Below are 23,808 nucleotides of genomic sequence, written 5' to 3'. Positions count from 1 at the left end.
ATAGCTCATTGCACAGCTCGCCACGCCTCAGTTTGTGACTCGCATCAGTGGTAAAATAATTTACCTATACTGTGTGTTAGGTGGTATGACAACTAAGTAAGCAGATATGCTTAGTTGGAGATGGCTTTTAGGTATTTTGCAGTCGAGGTGGCTCTCCTGTGGACTTTGTCTTGTAAGTGGAACAATAGTGAGGATCCCTGGTTTAGGCTTCTCTCTGGGCTCTGCTGAAATCCTCAACTCTTGCCTCAGGTTAATGTTATTTTATGGGGACATAGTACATCCTTCCAATATTGTGTGGTAACCTCATCACAACGCTAGTCTTTTTCTACTTGACCTGCACTCATTGTTATGCAGCAATGATTAGAACTGGATGTCTCTTGTTTAATATATTTTTACTTAACATTTAAAAGAGTATTCAAGTGATTTAGTATGGCCATTTCCATAGGGGACTCACAAGAGTGGGATTAAAAAAAGCTCTCATGACATTTTGTTTAATTGTATGGATCAAGTTCCAAACCACTGGATCCTATAATTCACCTGAATAGCATCTTTCATTAGACCCATACTTGCCTCCTAAATGCTCACTTCTTACAAACTCACCCAAAAAAGACCAATTTGGCATTGTACTGTAAAGCCTCAAACCCAAACCCACATACAGTAACTCTGATGACATTATCAGGTTTTCTTTCAAATTTTAGAAAGCTGTATTACTGCCAATGTTACAGATATTTCATACAATTCTATCATCCATATGGCCATGGCCAGGCACAATTTAGTTGTTAGTTTCGAAAAATGTATTCACAATTATGCTCCTGAAAATGGAAGAAGTGACATACCAGATAAACAATAGACTGAAGCTCTACGTCAGTATTCAAATAGTGTTTTGCTATGCCTTTCTCAAAGATCTAATCCTCCCTTTTCTGCCGATGTGAATTAAGTTTAAACTACAGCAGCAACTTTGGGTGGGCTCACTTTCAGTAATGGACATGTCTTTGTGAAACTTATTTTTCAAGCCTATTTTAAACAGTCAGTGTACTTTGGGTGCTCTTCATTTGCTCTTACTTTTCTTTTAAACTGTCTTATACACACCCAGTCAAAATGATTTTAGTTGGAAACATGCAAAATGTATAACTGCTTGGAAAACATGTTGGTGGCTCTTTTTATGGCAGCTTTATGATAATGAAGGCAATATGGATCAGACATCTAACAGGTAGGCTCTATTTCAGATCATTAACTTCAAAAATGTGTGACAACTTCATATTAATGATCAGTGGAAATAGAAAAATGCAACAAACCCTTTAAACAGACCACCAAGCAATAAGAAATATCACAGTAGCTGTCGGTCAAACATGCTGCCACGTTGCAATCAGGCTTCTCATCTGCACTTTTACAGTCACGCTGGAAACTTTGTTGGCTCTGTGAAGAGGGCTATCCCCGTAAATCCGATATTCCTGAGAGTACTTGAAAGCAACAGTGATGCACCGTGTCACAGATTGGATCATGTTGACCCTGAAAGCAGCGCATCCGTGCTGCAAATTTGCCATGATTACCCTGTTTGCTCAATGGTGGCAGGAATAATTGCAACTTAGACATGCGTCAAACCGTGGTGAGATTTATTTTTGCCCCAGTGCATTTCGAGCAGAAGCTCATCACGAGACAACACATCATAAACCTGCACGGGTATGATACTTAATGTAGCCATAAGTGGATCTAGAAGAAAGGCCACTGGATACGGGAGGAGTGAATTGGTCTCTGGGGCGGGTCACTTATCTGCACAATAGGTGGAGATATACTGTATGATCACGACCCCCGTCTCGACAATATCCTAAAGGAATTGCAAGATGCAAAGATTGTGGCAAATATTCCAGAGAATTATAATTTGTTGTAATAATAATGTAAAAAGTTTTTTTTGTGTGAAATATAAACAGCTGCAAGACTTTGTCCAAAAATAATGAAACAGTTTGACAAGAAGGGAATAAATTGTCAGTTTTTGTTTGCTCACATCAAGGAAGGCGTGCATATCAACAGGAAACATTAGCAGTGTTTTTCTTGTTGGAATCCATTTCAGTTGCATAGTTGCCAAGTGGTGCGTGATTGCTTTTCTTTTTTCACATACAGCAGTGCATATATACTATGCAACACATCCTTTACCTACCAAGTGTGAAAAGCTAATTACACTAGGAGTAAATTGTGTGGGGGGAGGGGTTACCCATGCATCTTAATTAAGTTTGCATTTCATTAGACGAGGTGCGAGATAGCCTCAAATAAAATGGCACTTGCGGTGTGACACAGTGTGTATGGGATTATACAAGGCGTACACTGGATGTAGAAATGTGGAAGAATAGGTGTGAATGTGGGAGTAAAACGGATACTGTAAATGAACGCTGCATGAAGGAGACAGATTATTCTTGTATATATGTTTGAGTTAGAGTTACTTATCTGCTCATTTACATTAACACCACAAAGGTTAGCCAAGCAAACACATTATTGTCGTTTGAGAATGATAGTATAATGCTTAAACTAATACTTCAAGGGTATTGATTTTCAGCAAGCCAGTGCAGCAAAGTGCAAAGACATACATTGTTTGGGTTGTAAAGTGAGTGTTTAGGGTTTGCGGCACCAAATTGGAAGAGCTTGCCTGTTGCTTGTCTCTTACTCTTTCAGACTCACTGGAAAGCATTGTGCTGGAGTGATACATCACTAGGGTTTTGTTCGATATAACATTGAAAAACATCACTGCCGTTCTCAGTTAAGCATTTTTCTTCCATAATGACGGCAGTATTTGTTACAGCCTATTCTTCTTTTGATTCAAAGTGGAAATGAAATCATAAATGGAAACAGAAAATGTGTCTCTTATTCAGCAGGTTGCCAGATTTCCCTCATAGCTTCTGCCAGCTGAGAACAATGTGGATTTTAGAAACAATTTGTTCTCAGTTGAAGAAATATTGCACCTGGATTTAACAGGGTGCACACAGTTGTTACAATACAATAAAATTGTTACTTGGAATAACATCTGTTCAGGCCTATTTAAAAAGTGTTAAAGCCATTCTGTTTATTTACCGCTCGGATGTGTGCACCAGGCAAAATTAAATACTTTTACTGTAAGGATTTATACAATCTACTCCTTTTCTGTTGAAGCTGCCCGTGACTCATCCAGGTCATGGTAATCTTTGATCACGAGGCACTTAGAACTGAAGCAGCCTCTTGGATGAGAGGTGAAACATCTTAAAAACCTGAAGCAAGTCCAGGTGCACATGAAGCTTTCAAACATGTTGAAGAGCATTTCTTTTTCTACTATGCATAGATGCAAGATAATGACTGTATATTTTCCTTTCTTTCCAGGTTTTATTCATACTTGCGGAGGCACTTTAAAAGGGAGGAATGGGACGATAGAAAGCCCCGGCTTTCCATATGGATATCCAAATGGAGCGAACTGTACCTGGGTGATTGTTGCCGAAGAGGGGAGCAGGATTCATATAGTTTTTCAATCTTTCGCCGTGGAGGAGGAATATGACTTTTTATCTTTGTATGACGGGCATCCACACCCAGCTAACTTCAGGACGAGGTAAGGAAGCGGCCCTGAAGCAATGCACCTTGAAGGCTGTGTTTGAAGGCTGGCAGACAGGGACGGGAAGTAAGAGGGAGGGAAGCCTTCAATGATCACATCCGATGGAAGGTTTAGCTTTAATATACAGATGACAGACTGCATGCTTATGCTTGTCAGACAAGTCAGCAATAATGTTTGGATTGTCCTGTGTTCACTCTTTTCTGACATGGTTGTGTGCTGGATTGAAAAGCCCTCACAAAACTAGAAGAATCAGAAACCAACTTGCAAATATGCTTTTTTATGCATGAATCCAAAACCAGACTTTAACACACACATCATATGTATTTTTTTCATCAATTAAAGGGGAAAAAGTACATAATTCTGTTCAAATACAAAGTACAATGCACACTTATACTCGCGTGTTTGGTTTCCATAGGAAAGATCCAACTGAAATCTCCAGCATTTATTTCTGAATGAGTGTTTGCTTAAGTGATGCACAGGTCAGCTCAGTAGCAACACCTTCTTCAAATGCTTCACACTTCACAGACAGGTAGAGAAAAACCTGAAAATCAAACACAAAGATATCTCCTTGTTTATTCACTGAACAAACACAGATTTACTTTGTGTGCTTTTGCATTCTAGTAGCTTTACATCTGAGTGGTGTGGGGAGATTCTTCTGTGTTTCTGTTTTATATTCCTCATTCTCCTTCCGTCTGTAAAATAATGATTTGGCCCTGCTGTGTTTGATTTCACGGGACGGTAAGTGCACACTATGCAGCTATTGTTACGTTCAATAATTTCATTTAATTAAGAAAACTGATACCTGTGGTGAGACGACTTTTCTCGATGCTGCTCCAAATAGGCAGTGCATGCATAGAGTAACATAGTATTGAGCGCTAAGGTTTAGGTATTTTCTCAGAGTACACTGCAAGGATTTTGATGAATAAATAATTCTGATACTTATGATTAAATATACTGAAATCACCAACATGAGCTCAATCAAACCTCGCAACCTAGGGTTAACCAGCAGGTTGTAAGCTATGCAGAAATATTTTGTAGTTTGGCTATAAAACAGAGATAATATGAACTGCTTATCATGTTCTATTTCCTACTTTCTGAAATAAAACCTGCTTTAAAGAAACCTTGTTTGGATTTCAAGAGAAAATGCCACACAGGTTTCACACTTTCCTTGTCCACCCAAGCGCTTAAAATAAACCCACTCTTTATAGATACGTCTTCTATGTACTATAAGAAGATTATCTATCATCCTGGCTGATACACACATCAGCTTTTAAAACTGTCAAAAAGCCTTTAAAAAAGTAAACAAAATAGAACATCTTGTGTCTGATTATCCACTCATATTCACAAGCATGCAACATCAGAGGTGAGTGTGTGGGTCCAGCATTTCTGTCTGTGAAACACTCCAAAGGACTATGCCAAAGTGATTCCTCCTATGTGGCTCAACTTCACTGGAAGTGGACCGAGGTCACACACTAACGAAATGAAGGATGTATGGCAAAGAGGGACAATGAAGTGGAATAATTCAAAAGCTGAATCATTGTTGATACTTTAGCTGCTGAATCACTTTAGATACTTAAAAGATGATGTTGCATAATGCTGTTTTCAAGGTCAGGCTTATGAAAGGTTTGTCACTATGGTGGCTGACTCCACATCATTAAATGATCTCACTTATATAACTCATGCTGCAAATTTATCATTTAAAAGCCTCGGAATATAATGCAGTTATGTCCGCGCTATTATAGAGCCGTTCCTGACATTGGTATGACTTTGCATGCATATCGTTGACTCCAGAAGCATGGTAAAATTGGTTGTCTCCATAGTAGTGAAATAACTCCTTGCACAACTCGAGCCAGACCAAAATATCCAGCATTACCACCACATATTGGCTCATTGTAAACAGAGGGCATTTTAATATCAGCAATTTGAGTTTAATGGAGGTAAAATGGCACAACATCAACAAGTTATGTGATTAGTGATCACACATGCTGTTGGCCTTGCTGCTTCATATGCTACATTTATTGGCTGTCAAGTATGACTAGTGTTAACACAGTGCCAGAAATGTAATTCAGTGACAATGTATTAACTTTGAAAGTCATGAGCGTATTCTAGTCCTGCTCAATGTGTTAAGTGTCCTGAGATAACTTCTGTTGTGATATGACACTATAAATAAATTGAATTGAAAATTAATTAATTAATTGTAATCACCTTAAAATTCGGTGACACTGTTGAATCTTTTTGTATTTCCATATCACAACTAGTATCAGCATGAAAATGAATTTATAATTAGAGTTTTTAAAATAGGAAAGAATGGGCAAAGTAGAGTACAACCTCTCCACATTGATGGGAAGTAGCTAGGTACATTTACTCAAGTACTTTACATGGGTATCTTATTTTATGCATCCTTTGTACTTGCACTCCATGACATTTTAGAGGAAAATATTGTACTTTTTCATCGTTATATTTATTTCACAGTTCACTATAAAATGTATTGTTATAGATAAGGCTACCCAAATGTAAAGCCACATTTAAAATCAATCAGTATCACTATTTAATATATTTGTTTAATATATAACTTTCTAAATGGGTACATTTACTTTAATACCAGTATAGTTTGCTGCCAGTACTTACTTTATGTAAGATTTTGAATGAAGGGCTTTTAATTCACTTGTATTGCTTTATTTGTAGGCTATTCATTCAAGATCTCAGTACTTTTACCACAATGAGCAATTGTGGGAGTTGTTAAGAACACATTTACACTAAAGAATACAGTCCAAATTCCCCAGTTTCCCAGAATGCAGCAGAAACCTCCCACAGTCCAGCAAACACGTAAACTGTCATCAAAGACACCTGTGGAGAAGAAGATGTGTGTAGAGGAAGGTTCAGTTTGACGTGCGAGTGACTCGAGTAAGTGGCTTGTTTCATTGTTTTTGTTTCACTCCGCTGTCTCTTTGTTTACATAATTTGCTCACAGTAACGTTACTGGAGGTAAAGTGTTCTAGGTCGAACGTCAGATAGCGTCATAACGTCAGAGAACGGCTAAGCTAACTTAAACATGACGTCAAGACTTTGTAATATCGTTGGACACAATTATTGATAATATTGACTTGGGACACGAATACCAACACGGCAGAAAGATTTGCATCATCTTTGCATCTGCAAACTTAATATCATTTTCGAAGTTCATTATAATGTCTGTAAAATTGTTGGGCAACTACACGCTTTTAAGGCCTTATTTGCGCACGTTCCGGAGTCGATGTGCGAACGTTATTGACACAATGTAGGTTCGTAATTATTTTTTAACGTGCAACAATTTCGGACGGATAAAACGGTGTACCGTTAGCGAAATTTCCCACAGCAACAATGCACGCTCATGTCATTAGGTGCACCTGTCCTTTCCTTGGTGTCAAACGTCAAAACACCTCTGTGAAAGGTTCTTATTACAACATTACCCTTCGTTGTTTTTATTTTGGGTTATCGACAGCTTAACTCTGAAAACAAAAACAAATCTGTAAATCTGTTATTTGTAGCTACGTGTAGTGTGTATGGTAAATGACTTGAACAGCTCACAATAGTGCAAGTTAAAAAAAAAAAAAAAGAACAAACGCAGAAGGAGCTTCATTATTTATTCTATTTGGGTTTCATGAAATAACAATACAACAACTTTATATATAGCTTTTAAAAACAAAATGTAAAAAGTGCTTCAAATAGCAGCAATATAACTCAAACGGAAAAAAGTAGACAATGGGTTGGAGGCAGGAAAAGCCTGTCTGTAGGCCTATAGATGAGTTTTAATACCAGATCTAAACCTAGAAGGTGTCCTCAGGAAGAGCATTCCAGAGAAGGGGCCACAACAGAAAAGGCTTGCAAAAGCATTGAAAAAAATATGGATGTGGTCTCTGTGATGTGACCTACAGGTTTCTGAAAAGCCATTTTCAACCTCAAAGTGGGTGGCTCTGTCTGTCGCCATCTTGGCATACAGTATAGTGTGTATAGTACCCCTTTACCTCATTTTAAGCCTTAATATACACTAACTGGCCAAAAACACTCGTATATTATTATATTTAACTGGACGGCCTTTATGATTATGGCATGCATTTGCCATGGCATTGTTTCAGTAAGCCTATGCAATTTCACAATATTTATTTCTGTCCAGAGTTGCATTAATGATGGGAGAGTCGGAGCGCTGCATAGTCTTCTCCAGCACATCCCAAAGATCTTCAATTGTGTTAAGGTCTGGAGTCTGGTGGACAATCCATGTGTGAAAATGATGTCTTGTGCTCCTTGAACCACTCATTCACAATCTGAACCCGATTAATCCTGGCACTATCCTCTTGCAATATGCCTGTGCCATCAGGGAAGAAAACATCCACTGATAGAAAAACCTGGTCATTCACTACATTCAGGTAGTCAGCTGACCTCATTTTTCTCCCACATAATGTTGCTGAACCTCAACCTGAAGCAACCCCAGATCTGAACACTGCCCCCCACAGGCTTGTATGGTAGACAATAGGCTTGATGGGTGCATCACTTCATCACCTCTTCTCAGCCTGATGCGCCCATCACTCTGGAACAGAGTAAATCTGGACTCATCAGACCACACAACCTTTTCCATTGCTCCAGAGTCCAATCTTTATGCACCCCAGCAAATTGGAGCTTTTTTTCCCGAACAGCCTCACTGATTTTCTTAAGGCTTCACAGCTGTTTAGTCCCAATCCATTGAGTTCTCTTCACACTGTGCATGTGGAAATACTCTTACTTTCACTATTTAACGTAGCCATGAAAAATAATTTTAGGCGAGAACAGTGAGACTATGGCGGCCTAAATTAGACTATGGCGGTGCGCCATAGTCTCGTCAATGTGTGGGAATCACTGAGTAAGGGTTACATAACTTGCCAGCTCAAACATATTATTCACTGCAGTAATTATACAATGGAAGGCTCTTACCTATTTGCTTATTTAATCCAGGTGGTGACTTGTTCTTTGGACAGGCAGTGTAATGTAATGGGACAGTTAAATTAGGTAAGAAGTTCAGTGTAGTCAAAATGCAAGTTTAGAATAACTATATTTTTTTTACCTCATTTACATTAATCTAATCAATGCAAAACTATACTACAGAACTACTGTAATAACCATCACTGAAAAAATCCTGTTTCATATTGTTACAGCCCAACTCAAAGGCTGCAACAAAAATGGGAGACCCGAGAACCTCAAAGTAATAAATGTGGAAGGTCAGTGATCAGTAATATGTGGATGTGTGGGAAAAAGTCTGAACCAAATAAAACTGCAGCTGTGCGTCGTCCATGTGCCTCTGGTGAGCTTTTATACCTGGGGCCACATCAGGCTCAGGTGTGGCTCATCAGCTTTTAATGCCCTGCATGGAGAACGAACACAGATGGCAGTAAAAAAACATGGTAGAGTGCACAGGTGTACCAAAAAACAAAAACAAGTGGACACTGGGTGCTGTGTTATTGCTGATTAGCTGTGTCAAATATAGGGTTCACAATTTCCAAAACAGCAAACCAGAGATAATATTTAGTTGAGACTTTTTAAATTTGCATGGAACTAATCCCGCTATTCACAGAGAAGGAGGGAAAACAACTAACTCTTGCTACAAGACAAAAGCAAATGGCTAAAATTCTGATGGGTTTTTCCTGATCCGGCCCAAACCTCTAAATAGCAACGTCGTTCTTTGTGTTTCAATCCCACTTTTGTTTTTTCCAAGTGGTGGATTTCATCACAATGTGAGACTATGTTGTGTGGCGCCAGGAAATGATAATTCCATGACAGTCTTTGCTGGGCCTCTGGGGCCCAAAATGTACGCTCGTAGAACGCCTGGTCTTTTAATTCTCTCCAAAACAAAAATCACTTAGAAGAAGGAAAAAAACAAACTTCCTTACCGTATATTTTCATATCTTTTGTTTAACTTCGTCAAGAAAGATGCAGCCCAAACTTTCCCGGCTTGTTTTCCAGCAACTTGTTCTGAAAGATGCTTATTTCCATATGGTAACACCTGGTGCCTTTTTCCCGATTTTCCTTCCTTTCACTGAATGTATATAGATGTGTTCTTCGCTCAGGTGTATCAGTCACTGGAATGAATAAGAAGGTGAACACAAGGACAGGCAACCCTTTTTTCTGCTTTTCCCCTTCTAGGGTAATTATACATAGAAATCTTGATAGAGATTAAAGATGCCTTAGAGATTAATTTATTAATGCTTTTATTAATTAAGGCAGACATTCAGAAAGGAACGTGACAAAGCAACAATTCATTTTTAACATGAAAAAGAATCGACATCCCCATGATGGACCTGATTAGTGTCTCCGCATTGATCTATGCATTCTCTTTGCTCTGTGAAGTCCCCCCCCCCCCCCATCCCTTTCACTCGGTGCCGCACTTTTATTACGTACAATCCCTCTTGCCTGAGAATGGCTGGTTAAAGCACTCATTATTGTGCTGAAATTATATACGGAGGATGGTAGAGGAGAGGAGGTGAGTCGGTGTAAAGCCTTTTATTCCAGTGTTGCCCCAGACAAAATCTAACCTAATTAAGGTGATCTTTTTGCTGCTGTGATTATACTATTACTATGACAAGCTCATATTGAGTGCAGTATTGATAAAGGCTCAGTTTTTGACTTGTTAGAGATGTAGTTTGGCTATAGAGCTATATTAGTTCTTGCTTTACTATGTTTCTTTAGGCGTTTCCTATTGTTTTTTTGACTATCATCAATCTTTTTTTTCCGTCTCTTAAGCGCACTAAAATTGTAGTGTAGTTTTTAAGCAGGCTCACACTGTGTATGTTTTTTCAAATCTGAATATCAAAGATACACACACAGCTTAGTTTTAAGCTGGACCTTTCCATCGCAGGTGACTTAATTTGAAACAAACTCAATTTGTGTGGTTTTTCCTCTTTTAAGTCAATAAATGTTGTTTTTAGATTTGAAAAGAAACAATTCCTGAAGACATCACTCCATTTTTCTATTGTAGATCGGCCAAGGTGACGGTTACTTGACATATTTAACCATTCTAAACCTTACTTGACATGCCACAGGCGTTTTAAGTGGTAGAACGTAAATCAGTGACTCTTGACCAGTGTGCTTTATACAGTATATTGCTACCGAGGCTGAACAGTACTAGTCATGGGACATGTTCCAGGCCAAATGGTTAGATTTATGACTAAGCAATTAGCTACCAGAGGCTGTGATTGGACTTACAGGGATTTTTACAACAGCTAAGGGGATATGTTAAGCAGAGAGAGCGTTTGTTCTCTCTGCTTCCCCTGTAAAGCTACTCCAGGCTGCACTCAACTCAGATTTCCAAGCAGTTTCACCAACTAATATGGATTGAAGCAGAACATTTTGTGACAAAAATATACGAATTTTGGAAATGATTGCATCTAGTTAAAAACTTTTTTTTTTTAACTACACTGCAAACGGACTGTTTCCATGGCTAAACCTGAACCAACCCTTATCCCGAACCCACACCTCCTGAGGGTATCATTCTAAACACAGTTTATCAGGCGAATAGACTTCAACATAATACCTGCTTCGTTTCTTCTCTACCTCTTAAATGTTTCTCTCAGTAAGTTCAGTGTGTCCTATTTGTTTTTTTTGATCTTCCTCCTCTATTCTGTCCATCTCTTCCAACCACATATCCACCCTTCGGCTCCAGCCCCCCCCAGGACCCTGAATAGTATAAGCGGTTACAGGTAATGGTTGGAGGGAATTTGTTTGCTGCAGTAATAATATTGAAAAGCTCTGAAGTTATTTTTTGGGGGCCACTGAGCCATCCTGGCACTCCATACTGTTGTAAAGCTGTCCCTTTTTTACAGTGTCGATATTATCATAGAAGTACATGGCAAGTGTCAGTTAGATGCTAAAGAAAGAAGTTCAAAAGAATAGGTTTCATGTAGAGTGGTTTGTTGTGGTGAAAGTACGAAGAATATCAATGAAACACTACAGTACTGCATCCATGAAAATGAATAATGTCACTTGTAAGCAATTTGGACACCGTATCTATCTTCACCGTCACAAGCAAATCATTAGTCATGATGGGTGAAGTAACTTTGTGACTCATTGTACTCCATAAAAATCACTTTCCAAATAACTGAAAGTAGCTTGAGGTTTTCATGAAGTAAAAGATGGATTAATGGCTGTCGTGCTCCGTTATTTAGCTTTCTTGAGAAAATGGCAATGTTATTCTGTGCAAAACAAGTTGAGTGACACATTAGACGCACTTTATGACCATTCACCATAATACATTTACCTTTGCAATTACATTTTTTTTCTTATACATTTTTTGTTCATCCTTTACTCCTATTAGAGAAGAGCCAAGGATGAATTAATTGATAGGATGATTTGACCTTTATTACTGCAGTTAGTATAACGAAATGCCAGTGTCTGGGGCTGCTCTAATGAGTTTGGACATGTCAGTGCAAAATAAGTCTATTAATCATCCCCTGCTGTTTTTTTTTTTCACCATTTTGAGGAAGTGGCTAGCAGGAAGGTCATTATTCAGTCAGTTATGTGCCTTATTTTGCAATTTTGCATTTTTTTTCTTTCAATAAAGAAAAAGCAAGTGGTTTACTTTAATTGATGCGTACTAAGTTAGATCAGTCAGAACCCTTAAGGTCTCTTCCCCACTCTATCCCAGGAGATACAAATGGGTTAAGAGCAGTGTAGCAGTGAGGCGAGGTGGGCAGCACAAAGAGATACAAAGAGGCAAAGCAGCGCAAATGGTGAATGAGCAATAAAGGAAAAGTAATGGTGAATATGAGCAACCTCGTGCAACGAGTAATGGAGAGACAGCTAGTCTGCCAGAAAGCGCTAGTGTGACACAGAGGGAAAGAGAGAAGGGGGGTAGAGAGACAATGAGTCAGGCAAATAGGGGCACATCATTCCCGTCTCCCTCTCTCCCCTCTATGACACGCCAATACCGTGACACACTAATCAGATGGTGGGAATGTCTGAGGGGAATGTCTGACAGCTACCTTCAGGGCTGATGTAGTGTGTTCAGGTGGAAGGAAAGGCTGCATCTGTCCAGGCAATCATTGGCAGACTGTTCCTAGATACAGTCGTTCTGCTGCCACTGGTGTTGCTGTGATCCGTAAACGTTCAGACACCTGGCGCGTCTCGAGTCACAGTAGCATTTCTGGTTGACCGAAACAGATGCAGCCCAACCAATTTTTGTTTGACTCGCTTGTAGCACTTTGCAATTTCAATTTGTGGAGCAGCACAAAGTTTAATTAAGTATTATGTTTATTTCTTTTTTTGTAAATGAGCTTTCCCATAATCTCATAAAAGTTCCCATCTCAACTGAAGTCAATCATTATGTATGCTGTGCCACTGTGACTCACTTCAAATGCTGTTTTTGTTTATGAACAGGCTTTGATCAAATTCATCAAAACAATTTCATGCAAATGAGTTGGTCCCGACTTTGTATGACCTCTAATGCACCAGCTTCCATCACAGTTCAAAACTAATAACCATTATCTCCCGTATGGAGGATGAACTTCTTTTCTCTGGAATTACATCTTAATCACAAAATTGTGCATTTTAAGCCAAACAATCCTCTGTACTTTCCTTTTCACCCTAACTTACAATAGATGCAAGATATGCAGATCCTCTTTGATCCTATTTTGCTTGCATTTAATCTCACTCAGATATAAAATAGTAGTTCTTAAAACACTCTGTGCCAATTATCTGCCACATTTAATGGAAAAGTTGGATGTAGCAGGTCTATGAATGCTGTGGATGTAAAAGGATTTTCTTGTCAATTCATACCCTATTCCAGTAAACCAGCAAGGACTTTTTCAGTAGGAAAAAAACATGTTACATTAAACGTAATTGTGTGTATGCCAGTGTAACCCATCTACAGTTCTGACCAACATTATAGTGTCTATCCTTTTATTTCTTCCTGATGAATGTTCATCTTTAATGTGATGCCTTTTAATCTTTTGTACTTCTACTCTCAAATTAAAGTTAAAGCTCCCGAGTGGGTCTGGGCTACCTCCCAAAATCAGATTAGGTCATAATCCGCTATTTAGGATCTTCTTTGTGTCATTTTAAAATGGTAGCGTGATTTAGTTGCTGACTTGTCTCATAGCTCACTCACAAGCTCCTTGTCTGTGGAGACGTCAAGCCCCATGGCGTTTTTTTGTTCATGACATTTTCCAACCATTCACCCAATTCTCCTGTTGCTAAAGCAACACGTGGCTGAATGCCACATGACGTAGAAACCGTTTTGTCTGCCTTTTTAAAGCCCTACTTAGGTCACAATGTGCTTTTTTGGTTTTAACAAACCAAAACACATAAGATATTCTGAAGACTCCTTGGAAAAAAAATGCTGTCAAAATGCTGACTGCCATTTAGAGGATTCAGAATGAGTGTTTCTTAAGCAGATGTGTGTTTTTATGATAAGATGCTTCACCTTCAGGTTTTGTTTTCAAGATTAAATTATTCTGTCATTACCTAGACATATACAATTTAAGACATGACCTGTCTGAATCAGAAATAGGTCTTTACCCAACTTTGCCTGGACTGGCAGCTCCTAATCGCTCTCAGTGACAGCTTCAGCCCCTTATGTACACTAACTCCATGACAACCTCATTCCCCTGCTATTTTGTGTCATGATGACAGCAGTGCAATCTACGAAAGGATTTAGCGATTTAGCCTGTTGAAACTTGGAACATAGTTCTGAAGTACAGTTTTTGCACAATGGCTTAGCTTTTTCTATGGCATTTTATTCACCGTGCTTGTGGCCATGAAAAAATGTCTTATTTTTTTAAATTTCAGATACAAATTATGGGAAGACACTAAAGAATAGGTCATCTGGACTAATTCTTCAGAGCACCCTGTATAGTTGCGACTCATGTAGTGCAGGTCGTCCCCAGATGAGAAGATCAATCCCTCGTCTCCACATGTTGAAGGGTCCTTTGGCAAAATACGTAACCCCAAATTGCTTCCATCGGTGAATGAATGTGTCCTGGGTGAGAAGCTGGCATCTTGTATGGCAGCCTTTCCCATCAGTGTGTGAAAGGGTGAATGTTGACACTTAGTTTAAAGTGGGTGGGAAACTAGAAAGGTGCTTTATGAATGTAAGTCCATTTTTCTCCCCTTCACATGTTGCCATAGCAGCAATTCTTTTACCTGTCCTCTGTATACTCCGTATTCACACTGAATGCTGTAACACCACATCAGTTGTCATTTGCCCTACTTCTTCGCTTCTGGTTCTTAAAGCATAGCTCTGCACTATGTGTACACTTGCCTGCTAATCATGTTGCCTTTCGATATTTTGATTTTGGCCAGCTTGGATATATTGCCTAACCAAATGACACTGAAACATTAATAAATGCAACCGTAAAAAGTGACCAATTGTGTTAATGTGCTAACTCTCTCAACCGTGCTTGCTGTTTTTGTTTAGGCACTCCAGCAATGACTTCTTGTGATACATGAGGTTGCCTCCACTTTTAAATTAACCATGATGGCATGCAAATTCAGTACAGTACTCCTGTGAGTGATTAAGCTCACAAGGTCACATTTTCAGTTCTCTTTCCTCCATAAATGTATTCAAAATTGCGTCATGTAGCAATTGCTTTTTAGCAGTATCTTGGCATGCTGTGCAGTACCTGCGACAAAGGGTAATTATTTAGTGCAAGTACCAGCACAGTTCACAGTGCTGTAATTGGAAACTCTATTGAAGCTGTAAATACAGCACCCTCTTCTTAGCTGTCACAGGGGGAAGTTCTGTTTTTCCACACTTGGCCCACTCCAGACATTATTCATCTGGCTTATTGTCAAGTAGAGGTTCAGATGCACAGCACCTCTAAACACTACCAATGCAAAATGGAAAATGACGAGTGAAAACTATAGCGAAGGAGACATTTTGTTCCATGCACAAGTTATGTGCGACACAGCCTGGCTTACAGGAGTGGAAGGTCGATAGAACATCAGCAACTGCTGCGGAGGAATGGTCAGCAAACACGTCTTGTTTACGACACCGTGAAAACTAAATGGATTTGTTTGGATCTGCACCTAATTTGAAATGCAGTAATGAAGCAGTCTGTTACAATGCAGCTGCCAGCTCTCAAACACCATCCAACAATAGGGAAGGTTCTCACTTGGGCTTTGATTGTATAGTACCCAGTATATTATTGGTGGACAAATTGCATCACAATGCTCAGAGAAGTTCTGTTTTATTAGACACAAAATGCTACACTGCACAAACTCACCAGTGGTGTGAGGGTTGACGTCTTTGAACATCATTACTTTTAGTGATAGTTTCTTTTGTATGCAGGGTTTCTGTATCATTGATTTTTAGTGCACACACCTCTCAATAGGAATTTATAAATTTACGATCAGCCACTTCACCCGGTGGCCTATCTAATTTAAATACAAAAATTACAGATGCTTAACAAACCCAGGTGGTGTTTTGGTTTCTGGCTCACAACTCACAACAGTGTGTTGTCTTTTTGGAATCATTACAATGTTTTGGGGAAAAAAGGACATACTTGAAGCAAAAACGTCGATTGCTCTTGAACTGGTTTTAGCATGTGAAAGCTGAAAAATGCAAATGTTTTACCATGGTAACATTTCTTTTAATTTATGCAAGTTTTGTTGGACTGTCATCACCTGTATTTAATTAAAACATTTGTCTTGCATAGGCTCGGGCAACAACTGCTCAATGTAATTGAATTGTTATTAGCATATAAATGTGATTCATATAAATTAAATCATACGTTCATTACTGTGGTGTCTGTCTCTCATCTGCAGGTTAACAGGATTTACCATCCCTCCGCCCGTTACCAGTTCTGGCTCCATTTTTTCACTGAGGCTTACCAGTGACTTTGCAGTAAGCGCCCATGGATTTAAGGTAGCTTATGAAGGTAAGAAAATGATCATTTTCTGCTCTTTGACTTTAATAGACATTAGAAATGGCCATTTGAATGAAAGATATGTGAAACTGGATTCAGAGACGACAATCAGGACAGCTTTTCATAAACTGGGTTTTCATTTGGAAGAAAAATGCACCAGCCAGGAGGAGTGGACACCACTTATTCTTGAGAGGGACATGTGATCACACTTAACTCACCTGATTTCCTTTAGGACCTGCAGTGTTGAGTTATGGAAACATTAGGTACCTCAATTAAGCAAATTAATCTCATATTTTTCAAATCAACATTCCTCCCCCCAAAGTCCCAGACCTTTTCTGTAACTCCAGAGGTGCATCCGAAATTACATGGCAGATGGTGATGGGAATTAGTTGAGCTAATGGATGTTCTGATTTATCTATGTTGAAGCAGAGCTGAGTGCAGCGGGGAGCTGTCTAAATATGAACTATCCTTCTGTGACCATCTTTCTCACCCCGACTTACCCCACTCTGCTGCCTCATGTAAATGCTCATCACTCATCCTTCTCTAGTTCTTTCTTTCTCTGTCACTTCATTATTATATTGTTTAGTGTTTTTTATTCTTAAGAATACTTTTTATTTAATTATCTTACCTCCTTTCCATTTTTTGACTTTCCCTATTCTTCCTTCCAATGTGCTTCTTTGGCTTGTCTGCTCCTCCTCCTTCTACTCCCAATATCTTTCAGCTGTTTCTTTACATTCTTTCTTATTCCGTTAACGTCTCTAGCAGGAACAGGCCTGGCCCATCCTCGAGCCTCACAATCCCATCTCTTCCATGATATGCTTTTCCATCCCTCTTTACCACCTCCTCATGTCCCCACCTGCCCAAGACCTGGCCAGTTCGGGACCTCTCCCCTCTCCATCTGCCCATTTTTGCTCTCCGTCTCCTGCTCTGTTACCCTCTCTTGTCTCTTTCTATCTATTTCTCTCTATATCTCTTTCTCCACTGAGTGGCTTAGTTGAATTGGATCTCGTCCTTCTGCTTTCACCTTTCGCCTGTGTAATCTTCCACAGAATTTCATGCTGATTTGGATGTTGATCACATTTTGTTACACATGAGGCACATATATTTTCCATTACTCAATACTGAAAAATAGGACAGTGGAGAATAATGTTAGGTGGTGTGATGGAGCTATTTGCACGTGATCTTGTGATTCTTGCGTGATATTGCTACTATTGCGAATCCAGCTGCTGCATAAGGTAATGTGATTTAGGCAGACATGGAGAAGGAGATTGAAGTAGAACATGGCATTCCAACCAACCAAAGATGAGGAAGAACTCTGGTTACATGATAACCAGAGATGATAGTTCAGCCGAATGTGTCTGTAGATGCTCATTGTAATTTTGACATCATGAGACCAAGACGACACCTAACAATATCCACAGTACCTCGCCATTGTGAGGCTTCAAACAGGATGTTCTCAGAGGGAAGTGGCCACTGGGCTTAAAGTGTCAGTGTCATCAGCAGGTTGTAACAGAGACACAGAGAGACTGGAAGACTCACAGAAAGGCAGGGAAGTTATTGAGACATTGACATTTTAAATAGTTTGAGATGATGAAATCAACATTGCATGCTTCTAATTAAATGCCCTTCTTTCATGATATAATATCACTGTAGCGTGAACTCTTTACATTTTCCATAAATTTCACCCACTTTTTGTGAGTAGAATATGTCCCCCAACCCCCTTAGGTACAATGGCAATACTTTGACCATAACCTGTACAGCTCTGATTCTTATGACTATCGTTCAGTTTTCAAAAGCCTGCTATATGTTTTAAAACTGTGTTTTCAAAGTGTATTGTAAATTTTATGCAAAAATAGCGTATGAATATATTTCTGATGTGAAATGATGTTGCTACATTAAATCCGTATTGGTGCGATTTAATAAGAAATATCAGTAAGAAAGTTACTCTATCATTATCGTTTTCATCACCATCATCTGAATTGAAAGCCCAACGGTTTGACTAATCATCATAAATTTTCATAACTTTAATTCACAGAACCTTATGCTTGACTTATAAAACACGAAAATGCACTCATCCATAATGTATTAATTTGCATTTCACTGTGGCTGCTGTATACCTTTCTTTCTTGTTATGCTGATATGGTTAGCTACATCTTACACGTGAATATGCATGTGCTGCACATTCTTATGACTAAAAGTTTGGGATTCTCAAAGTTTGTAGACTCTCAGATATGATTGAATCATGTCTGCAATTAAGTCAGTTTGAATCCGCCTGCATACAGAGGACTCTGTGAAGGACATGGCCAGATGGAATTTAATTTCTCAACAGCCTGTCAATCTTTTGTCAACTATGTTGGAATGCAAACCAACTCCTACCTTCTGTGAATTCTTTTACTGATTAGTTGCTACTTTCCTACCATAACCTGTCTGTCAGTGTGATCCTGCAATCTTACCACTCAGGCAAGGCCTGAAAGGGACAAGCTGCATTTATTAAGGAGTAGAGTTATGGGGGCTTTTCTACAAAGCAGCCAATCAATGGCCACTGGTGCTTGTAGCTTTCCAAGGGATAGAGCGATGCTGCAGTCGTGCAGTATACAGAGCGGGGAGTAATGCTATCTTCTTGCCCTTTGTTGAAGGTTGTGTTTTTGCTGTGACAACATTGCTGTGCCTATCTAAAGTCTGACTTGATGCCATTTCAGCCTGCCCTTTATTTGGGAAAGTCTTTGAAAGACAGATGACCCATGAAACATAATTTCATCTTTTCTCCCCAAATCATTTAGTTTGTATTTCTGTGGCCATGCAGATTAACCACTGAGGAAAAGTCTGTTTGTACAAGCATGTATGAGCATGTGTTGTTTACCAGCTGCTTTGCCCTGTGATCCAACATGGGTTCAATCAATACTTTTTCTCTCGGCTGCATGAAAATCCAGCTCAGCAGCCAGTGAATCAGCCAGCTAGGACGCCAGACAGGCAGTCTCCATGCAGCTCCTGTGGGGAAAGTGTGCTGCTTGTGTGCTCACAAACACTGCCACTCCTTCAAACTTCCATCGTCTTCAAAGGGCTACAGAGTCATTAGATATACAGGCGAAATAAATAGCTCTGCCCCAGAGAAATTTTGCACCCAGCTACCTAATTTACTAGTTCACATAACTCAGTCGTTGCCACTGTGATGAGGGATAATGCAAGCCACTCTCACTCCTGCTGTTTTGGAACACAACTGTAGGTAAAATTGTTGTTTGTTATTATGACAGAATCCCATTACTGTGGTCTTTTCACTGCAATGTCAGTTTACCAGGCCTTGTATTATATTGTATATGTTGTTGCTCTCTTCCTATTAACATATTTTGGTGAAGATTTATAATGCACCGCTGTTTTCTCCTCTTTAGCTTAGATATGTCAGAGAGATGCTGTTTGTTGTACATTTTTGTATTTACTTTCTCTGGCATCACAAATTATATTTGCTGTGTATTATAACGTTAAGGACAGTATAAGTATACACTGTTCTTTAACCAGGCTTTATTTAGCAGATTGGATGGGCCTCAATGTGATGAAAAGCGATGAGTCAGCATTGTATTAGCATTACGAGTCGAGTGAAGTTGGTACAGGTTTTCATGAGGTTTTTCTTTGCTTTTCTTTTTCTTTTTCGTCGGCACCAGCCCATGGTGTTTAGGAGCAGCTGTTTTCCCAAGGTTCAGTTATATCAACAATTTATTTAGGCACTGACACAGCAACACTTGTTGGCTTGGGGCAAACGCTGTATCTAAAACACTTGATTTCTTTAGGGGGCTGTTCAAACCCTCGTAAAAGTAGAAAGCCTGATTCAATGTTAAGTGTGGGCTATTATTCAAAGTTCTTCTTTCTTTCCACAGATATGCAGCTACTGTAGCTTAAATTGAGTCAGTTTTATTTTGCCTACAGTGAGAGGCCTTATCGAAATCAACTGCTTCAAATGTGTGCAACACGTCCTTTGAATTAATTCAAACCATGCCCGTCTGTGATATTAGTTTTCCATACAAACCAAAGGCCATTGAGTGAGTGCTGCTATAAATACAGCTGGGATGCATCCATTACTTTTTAATTAGTGACCTGGGGTGGAGTTTCTCCAAACTATAACTTGTGCTTGGCTTCTCAACAACAGCCGGCAAAAGTAATGGTTATAACAAATCTTTTGAGTTACTGTACTGTAAGCCAGGTTGAATGTAATGGAAACCAGTGAATCTATAAATTATATATTGTACACTATGCACATGAGCATTAATTAAACATCTGTACAACCTGCTGCACAAGGAGCCTTAAATGCCTCATTCCCTTGAATAGAAAATCCATGGGAAATTATTAAAGACCATTACACAGAAAATGTGATTCATCCTGTAAAATAATTTACATGTTATCACATTTTTATTTGGCTGAGTGCAATCTGTCCTAGGTCCCAGCAACATCTGGCAGATTAAATTATAATTCTGTCCAGGGTACACAGGGCCGGATTTGTAACACTCAAACAGTCCGCAAACTTCTGAGTTATTGATTTTATTTATAGTCAAATCCAAGTCACAGCAGTTTAGTCAAGACACTTGTAAGCAGCAGCACTTCTTATACAAAGAAATATAGGGAATGAAGTTTGGCGAGACTATTCTAAGAATGTCTGACATATTGAACATATTCATAGAAGAGATGTTGCAGTTTACCCAGTAGCTACACAATGTCATTTTCCCCTTCGATAATTGTATTGTATTATTCCACACTGAAGAGTCTTGCCAGACCTCGGTGTTACATTTATGCTGTCTGTTTATTTTCCATCTGTAGTTTCCTATTGGTATTGAAAACCGTGGTTGTAGTCTCAACCACCTCAATACACATTACAAATGTTCGCACCCGGATTTAGATATTCAACCGTTCAGAGATGAAAGCTTGCAGTGTGTCTGACAAAACATTATCTGGAGCCAGGGTTTGAGTCTCTCTCTTTCTAGCTATCGTTCTTCTCTCTTTTAGACATCTATTTCCAGCACTGTTGGTGTTTATAACCCACACTATTAATTCCCTGCAGGAGAGACTGTTTAGAAATGCTATCTCTCCATCTATGATGGCTGGCTTCTTACCCCGTCTTCCATTGTGGTTGTTTTGAACAACTATTAACAATTACAACATATTGTATTCATAAGTAATTTACTCAGCCCATATATATGGTTTGTTCGACAGCACTGTCTTCCATTATCAAATGTCTGTTTTTCATTTAATCATCCATGTGTATTGCTTGTAGCTCAACCTCTTCAGCCAGGCATAAAGTATAATTTCTGGCTAGTTATAGCTTTAAATGACAATTTCTTACAGTATTCATCTCGGTGGTTTGATGTCTTAATTTATTTTCTCTTATCCCATGCAAAGGCATTTAAGGTTGAGTATCTGATACTTTCCCCCATGGTATATAGGTGCAAATTGCACTTTTTAAGGTAGCTTGAAATAGGCCAACATTCAAATCCTAAAACATTATGACAGGTTATTTTGCCACCCAAAAGAGAGGGATACATCAAAACTGAGAATGGTAGATCATTATTTCAACCCACATATCCCACCATGGCAAGCCCATACCTGAAATGTACAATATAGTATGTAATGCATGCACATGCACCTTTCTCCACTAATAAGTCATCAACAAATCAGAATCAGAAACATATTTATTGCCAAGAAGGATTTTACACAGACGTATTTGTCATGGTGACTACGGTGCATACAATAAAAATAAACAATAAATAATAAACAAACAGTGACTATAATATATAGTATGTACAATATAAACAGAGACATAAAGTGAGGGATGATTGATAAATATAGAAGGAAGAGCCGTACAGGAATGTGCAAAATATAAAAGTGCTTGGCAGCCTGGTTCAGCAGCCAGGTTCTTGCTGATCAAGTTCTTTTTAATTGGCTGATAAGTGTTAAATAGCTAAAGTGCAGAGTGCCTTGGTAGTCTCCAGCGATCATCAATCCTTAATGGTAAATGTCCAGTCAAACATTATTGGTGTGATGAAATGCTTTGTGAGAAACCGTTTGTGATCATGGAGACTTCTGAATAACATCACCAGTCCCTTGACCAGTTGATTTTCTGCCTTGTTTAGATAATTTTGTTTTCAGCTCAGCAGTGTGCTGCATTTCCATCTGAGTGTCTCTGCATCAAACAGTAAATGGTTGTTGTGGTGAGATTAAAGATATTTAGATTGCCTTTGATGTGCCTAGTCTCACTTTTGTTGAGCTCCATAAATTAGATTTTCAAACAAATACATTTAAATTTCACAGGCTCTCCATAACTCCCATGATGGCATAATGTGTTTGCTGTTTGCTACCAGGAATCATGCTTGCAAGTAGGGATGCATATTTTCTTTGCAGTTTACATTTGTTTTTGCCCTCATATTTATATTTTATTATTTGTTCACAGTACCCTGGATTATTTAGGAGGCGAACCTTGTCAGTAAACCTCAGAAATATCACTAAAACAGACTGCCATGTTACCTACCAAACATTGTGTAAATAACAGTTTACATGTTTTTTTTATGCAAAATAGTTATTAATGCAATTCTGAGTTGCTCCACCTCATCCCTGACCTCAGTGCTGGTCAGAAGTCAATCCTGTGTGGAATCGCAGCTCTGCTTCTCACTCCTCAACCCTACAATGGTCCGATGTCATTAGTGCAGCACTATTTATGCCGCAATCTTTTTTGTGTGCAAAAACATCACCTAAATAGGCTGTCAATCATTCATTTCTATATTTTTCACTGGACTTTGTGAGGTACGGTAAAGTATGTGGAAGGAGGTGTTGCAGCTTGAAATAGAAATTGCATGGATCATGCATAAATAATAAAACCACTGTACATATTTTACTCTTCGTCACACAGATTAATTTGCAGGGGATTTTGTCTAAATATAGCTAGTATTAAAATGTGGGAACACAAATGAGAGCCTCAGCCCTCAGTGTTTCAGATTGTGCTCTGTAAAAGTTGATCAACCTAAAAAGTTACATGGAGTTTTGCGAGATACTATCTCGCAAAACTCTTTTTGGGGTCTCGCTCTCGCGCCTCGGCAGCCTGTTGTCCGTGGAGAAACGCGCAACTTTGCCGCGAGCTGGAGCCAGAGTTGGGGCTGCAGCTGGTCAGAGTGGAGCGCGAGGCCCACGGGGGCCCCGGTGTCCCGCCGTTCTGGTGTTCGACGGGGAATCCGGTGCAGCTGTGGCTCGCGGATGATGAAGACGGTGGTGATGATGATGATGAATGGCCCGGCGGCTCGTGCAGGCACCGGGGTCTCGCCACCATTATGTCTACTGCTGTGTGCTCTGAGCCTGTTTTGTGATAGACATGCCTAATATGTGCCTACAATTTCTATAGTG

The 23,808-nt window shown here is 39.2% G+C and overlaps 1 protein-coding gene across 3 annotated transcripts in view; it reads left to right on the top strand.

The window, feature by feature from the left end:
- LOC311024300 (CUB and sushi domain-containing protein 3-like) overlaps window positions 1-23,808 on the top strand; it is a 192,417-nt gene that overhangs the window by 11,831 nt on the left and 156,778 nt on the right. For all 3 annotated transcript variants that reach the window (XM_084026640.1, XM_084026641.1, XM_084026639.1), the window contains exons 2-3: window positions 3,343-3,565; window positions 16,334-16,446. In XM_084026640.1, coding sequence (XP_083882766.1) covers window positions 3,343-3,565; window positions 16,334-16,446 — 336 coding nt within the window. The remainder of the gene's footprint in view (window positions 1-3,342; window positions 3,566-16,333; window positions 16,447-23,808) is intronic.

This window comes from Eutrigla gurnardus (assembly GCF_963514095.1).
Source record: "Eutrigla gurnardus genome assembly, chromosome: 14".
Taxonomy (NCBI): Eukaryota; Metazoa; Chordata; class Actinopteri; order Perciformes; family Triglidae; genus Eutrigla; species Eutrigla gurnardus.
The sequence above is the reverse complement of the archived record's forward strand: the minus strand, read 5'-3'. Positions and strand labels throughout refer to the sequence as shown.